This window comes from Nicotiana sylvestris, chromosome 11 (genome assembly GCF_000393655.2).
Source record: "Nicotiana sylvestris chromosome 11, ASM39365v2, whole genome shotgun sequence".
NCBI lineage: Eukaryota > Viridiplantae > Streptophyta > Magnoliopsida > Solanales > Solanaceae > Nicotiana > Nicotiana sylvestris.
This window is the reverse complement of record NC_091067.1, coordinates 76,737,461-76,743,350: the sequence shown is the minus strand read 5'-3', so window position 1 is coordinate 76,743,350 and position 5,890 is coordinate 76,737,461. Positions and strand designations below refer to the sequence as shown.

The following is a 5,890-nucleotide window of genomic DNA, read 5'->3' as shown; positions in this document are numbered from 1 at the left end:
TTTTTATCGTCAATTTCAATACTAATCCATTCTTCCTAATTTGTACCAAGTTATATCATTGATAATAGGTGAATTTAACTATATTCAGGCCCTAAATAACCGCCTTCTTGCATAGTTTTGATAATAAAAGTGATAACAAAATGCTCTTATTAGTGCTTTTCATGACTTGCAGGTTATATATGACTAGGGAAGGCTAGGGAGTACTTTTGGAGTCAAAAATTGAAGAAAGAGAGGTCATCCGTGAAATATCCCAAGTGAACCACGCAAAAACAGGCTGAAGAATCAGAGAAATGATTCTGCCGCGGTTCCACCGCGATCGCGGCAGAACCGCGGTGAAGACTGCTCGCGGACAGAAGGAGATTCAGAGGAGCTGTTTGGCCGCGGTTCTACCGCGACCACGGCAGAACCGCGGCAGGCGCGAGAAAGTTCAGGGACTAAAGTGCAAAACACGGGATTTTTAGCCCAAAACCCTATTTTAAACACTAGACTCCGCCCAAGAGAGGCATGTATTGAATTTTAGAGTATCTTGGCAAGAAAAACAATTGTGAGAGATCACCCAAAACATTTTTCTTCTTTTCTTTGATTTTTATTGCTAGTTTACGATGAATCTTATCTTAGTTTGTTTACCCATAGTTATGAGTAGCTAAATCCTTTGTCTAAGGTTTTGATGGAACCTATCGGGAGATGAACTTCTTGTTTATGTGAATACAAATTGCTAGTTTCAATCTTTATTTGTTCAACTATGTTCTTGTTGTAGTTAATTGACAGGATCCTCAATTAGTTGTGCCTATTTAGTGTGCATAACTCGGGAGAGAGTGCATATTTAGGTTATTGTTGAACAACACTACTCCCAAAGTATAAGAGGGATCTATCACTGCGGGTTTAAAGGCGGGATTAGGGATAACGAAGTCTTGAGTGCAATCTGAAGTGAACTGTGTTAATTAAAGCTATCTAGTGTATCTCGGGAGAGTGCATTGAGTATATTACTGTGATTACTCGGGAGAGATTTGTGGTAAGATGAGCGTTCATGATTGATAGAGGTGTGTTGGTCAATTTGTATGAAGCATAAACAGAAGGGATTCCATCAATAGGGGAAGTCATTACCTTAGCATTTTCTCATTATTGTTTACAATCTTAGCATTTTAGTTTACATATTCTTATTTACTTGCAATCTTAGTTAGCAAAGAAACCATCAACGGTGATTCAATCGTCTGGGGAAGTTGGTTCTCAAGAGTTTAGTAGTTCTAAAGATTGAGATTGATAGGTTAATTCTCTGTGGATTCGACCCTGGGCGGAATACTCAGGTTATATTTGCAACGACCGCATTGTCCTTTTTATAAGGCATAGTTGGGCGTGATCAAATTTTGGCGCCATTGCCGGGGAATTAACGGAATTATCAATTACCATTGATAGAAATACAACAAATTCTTAGTATAGTCAGTCTTCTCTATACCAAGATTTGATTGAAAATTTTTGACGGTTGTTGACGTGGTTGCACAGGTGTATGCCTAGAAACTCTACGAGGACTAGAGAAGTACTTGAAGGACTCTCAGACCCAGAGAAACCATTCCGGATATTGATCCATGCTAAAAAAAGACTTCAACAACCTTATCAAACACACAACCTCGAAATTGACATGGGTGACGTAGACAACGTCAATGGAAATGTCAGAGATAGGTCACTTCCTGTGCCTGAGGCTGCACTATATGACTGGGCACAACCCACAGCTGACAATCTGGCCACTGCCATTGTTGTGCCCACGATACAAGCTGAATCGTTCCAGATCACGAACAACATGCTGCATTTGCTGCAAAACAAGGGATTATTCTCTGGGACACTAGCCGAAGATCCTCAACAGCACTTGAAGAACTTCCTATCGATTTGCAAAACTCAAAGGCAACCCAACGTAACTCCAGAAGCAATTAGACTGTTATTATTTCCATTCTCGGTGACAGGAGCTGCTCAGGTCTGGCTAAACTCACTCCCCATAAACTCTATAGAAACTTGGGATGAGTTAGTCAAGCAATTTCACATCAAGTTCCACCCGCCCAACAAAACAGCTCAACAAATTGATGAGATCATGAGCTTTAAACAGAAACTAATGGAGACACTGCATGAGACATGGAGCCGGTTTAAAGGAATGTTGGTTATATGTCCACACCATGGTATTCCAGATTAGATGTTGGGACAATGGTTTTACATGGGACTGTCAGATAGCATGAAGAACATTGTAGATGCCTCAGCTGGTGGGGTATTTTTGAGCAAAACTTGGAGAGAAGGTCAGAGTCTGCTTTACAAAATGGCTCAAAATTCGGGGTGGACGACGAGGAATGCACCTATCACTCCAGTGGTACACTCAGTGCCTTTTGACCCATCAAGTTCCATGGCTGAAAATGTGGCGACCCTTTTGACACAGATGAGCATACTCACCAAAAAGGTGGAGGAATCAGGGCAGAAACAGCAAGTGCACATTGTAGATACCACCAATGGGGGCTTGTGCACATCTTGCATTAGTTAGCCAATTGGTAATCCGTGGAATGCTGAACATGATCATCATCACCAACACCCTGAGGACATGAACTATGTGTCAAACTATGGATGCCAGAGACAGGGCAATCAGAACTGGGGTCAGCAAACTCAGCAGCCATACAGACCACCTCAGCCACAGTACAACGCTGGAAACATGGGAGGTATGAGACCCCCCAACAATATGGCACATTATCCAAGGTCACAGGGGTACAACAGTCAACAACAAGAGTATCTCCCTCCTCAGCAACAGCATGGTGGAAGGCAAGAAGATGGGTTCAGAAAACTTGAAGCAATGATGCAATAGGTGATTGGGTCCAATGCAAAAATAAATGAAAGAGTAGATGCACATGACACAGCAATCAAAAATATTGAAGTGCAATTGGGCCAAATTTCAATGTCTCTGAACAATCGTCCTCAGGGGACATTACTTGCAGATACCCAAATCAATCCTAAAGATCAGGGCCCGAAGCAGCTGATGGCGGTGAGTCTTCATAATGGTAGGGATCTTGATGTAGAGCAGGAGAGAGCTCCTAACAATATATAGGCTGAGACACTCATTCAGGTACCCATTGAGCTAGATGATTCCACAAGGCTGACAGATGTGACAATCCAGCCTGCTCAGGAAGAAAAGAATACTCAGCAGGAGACCGAGAAAGTTGCTGAAGCAGTTGAAGGGCCGGTAGTAGAGATAGTAGCTGAGAAAGAAAAGTCCCAAGAGATTGGGAAGAAAAGACCTCCTGCTCCATTTCCACAGAGGTTGGCCAAGCTTCAAAAGGATGAGCAGTACAAAAAGTTCTTTGAGATGCTCAAGCAAATTCAGGTTAATATTTCGTTGATTGAAGCTTTAAAGGAGATGCCTGGATACGCAAAAATGATGAAAGATTTAATGTCCCGGAAATTTGAATTCCAAGACTTGACCACAGTGACACTTACTCAGACGTGCAATGCAGTGGTAACTAGACCTGTTGCTGAAAAGCTCTCTGATCCAGGGAGTTTTACTATTCCATGCACTATTAAAAACTTTGCTTTTGCGAAAGCACTTTGTGATTTAGGGGCCAACATTAATCTTATGCCCCTGGTCATTTACAAAAGGTTGGGCATTGTGAGAGCTAGACCCACCTCTATGTTGTTGCAGCTGGCTGATAGTACTGTGAAGCGTCCATTTGGGATCCTTGATGATGTACTTATTCAGGTGGGGAAATTCGTGTTCCCTGCAGATTTTGTGATATTGGATTGCAAAGTGAATGAAGAAATTCCTATAATCTTAGGAAGACCATTCTTGGCCACAGGGAGAGCTCTTATTGATTGTGAAACCGGGGAACTTAAGATGAGGCTCAATGACGAAGAGATTGTATTCAATGTGCAGAAATCTATGAGGCGACCAAGTGAGTTCGCCAATTGCTCTCTTATTGATGTCGTGGATGTAATCGTACAGTCTGATGATGAAGTGTTGACGGTTGAGGATCCCCTAGCTGCATGTTTGACGAATTTGGAGGAAGTGAATAGTGAGAACTTGGCGGAATGGGTGTTGGCACTGGAAGGTAGAGGGTCTTGGGAAAGAAATCTAAAGTTTGAGCCCCTACACTTAGAAAAGAGGGAGACTCCTCCAGCTAAGCCATCCATTGAAGAACCACCGAAGCTGGAACTAAAGCCATTGCCAGGCCACCTCAGGTATGAATTTCTGGGACCTGACTCCACTCTACCTGTTATTATCTCATCTGGTTTGTTAGATGTGCAGGTCCAACAGCTTCTACAGGTATTGAAGGAGTACAAAACTGCCATTAGGTGGACCATGGCAGACATCAAGGGGATCAGCCCCGCTTACTGCATGCATAAGATTCTGCTGGAAGAGGGGCACAAACCTTCCAGGGAACATCAGAGGAGGCTGAACCCAAATATGAAGGAAGTGGTGAAGAAGGAGGTGATAAAGTGGTTAGATGCGGGAATTATTTTCCCAATCTCTGACAGCAGCTAGGTTAGCCCAGTTCAATGTGTGCCTAAGAAGAGTGGCATGACGGTTGTGAAGAATGACAACAATGAACTAATCTCAACGAGAACCGTCACAGGCTGGAGAATTTGTATGGATTATCGAAAGTTGAATCTAGCCACCCGGAAAGACCACTTCCCACTTCCCTTCATCAATCAGATGCTGGATAGATTGGCAGGGAGGTCACACTTTTGTTTTCTGGATGGGTACTCAGGGTACAATCAGATTTCCATTGCACCTGAGGACCGAGAGAAGACCTCCTTCACATGCCCTTATGGCATTTATGCCTTTAGGAGGATGCCCTTTGGCCTATGCAATGCACCCGCCACATTCCAACGGTGCATGATGGCCATATTCACTGACATGGTTGAGGATATAATGGAGGTGTTCATGGATGACTTCTCAGTGGTGGGAAGTTCATTTGATGAGTGCCTGGTGAATCTGATGTGTGTGCTGAAACAGTGCATCGAGACTAATTTGGTGCTGACCTGGGAGAAGTGTCATTTCATGGTACAAGAAGGCATAGTCTTGGGGCACCAGGTGTCAAGCAAGGGAATAGAAGTAGATCGAGCAAAGGTTGATGTAATAGCAAAGCTGCCTCCACCAACTTCGGTCAAAGAAATCAGAAGTTTTCTTGGACATGCCGGTTTCTACCGGCGGTTCATAAAAGACTTCTCCAAAATCACCAAACCTCTCTGTAAGTTATTAGAGAAAGATCACCCGTTTGTATTTTTTGATGATTGCAGGGTAGCGTTTGAGGAGTTGAAGCAGAGGCTGGTCACAACACCCATCATTGTTGCCCCCAACTGGGAGCAACCATTCGAACTAATGTGTGCGCTAGTGACTACGTAGTGGGGGAAGTGCTGGGCCAGCGGAAGGAAAAATTGATGCACCCAATCTACTATGCCAGCAGAACGCTGAGTGGAGCCCAGTTGAACTATACGGTGACTGAAAAGAAGATGCTAGCTGTGGTGTTCGCATTCGACAAGTTTTGATCCTACCTGATAGGATCAAAGGTAATCGTCTACACTGACCATGCCGCTCTCAGGTACTTAATAGAAAAGAAAGACTCTAAGCCACGCCTGATTCGTTGAGTGATGCTGCTGCAAGAGTTTGATCTTGAAATACGTGACCGCAAGGGCACTGAGAATCAAGTCATTGATCACCTATCACGACTTGAGGGAGCTGAAAATGCAATTGAAGTTGAGGAAATTCTAGAAACTTTTTCGGACGAGCAACTACTCGCCACTACTCATCAGGAAGCGCCATGGTATGCAGACTTGGCCAATTACCTAGCCAGTAGTATAGTTCCTCACGACCTTTCATCGGTCCAGAGGAAACGATTTTTTCGTGAAAGACGCTTGTACTATTGGG

General features: G+C 43.6%; 1 protein-coding gene across 1 annotated transcript; it reads left to right on the top strand.

The window, feature by feature from the left end:
• The first annotated feature begins 2,923 nt into the window (after window positions 1-2,923).
• Window positions 2,924-4,686, top strand: LOC104236678 (uncharacterized). The gene is made up of 3 exons (XM_070161402.1): window positions 2,924-3,010; window positions 3,092-4,438; window positions 4,585-4,686. The coding sequence occupies exons 1-3, from the start codon at window positions 2,924-2,926 to the stop codon at window positions 4,684-4,686; spliced, it is 1,536 nt and encodes a 511-aa protein (XP_070017503.1).
• The last annotated feature ends 1,204 nt before the right edge of the window (window positions 4,687-5,890 follow it).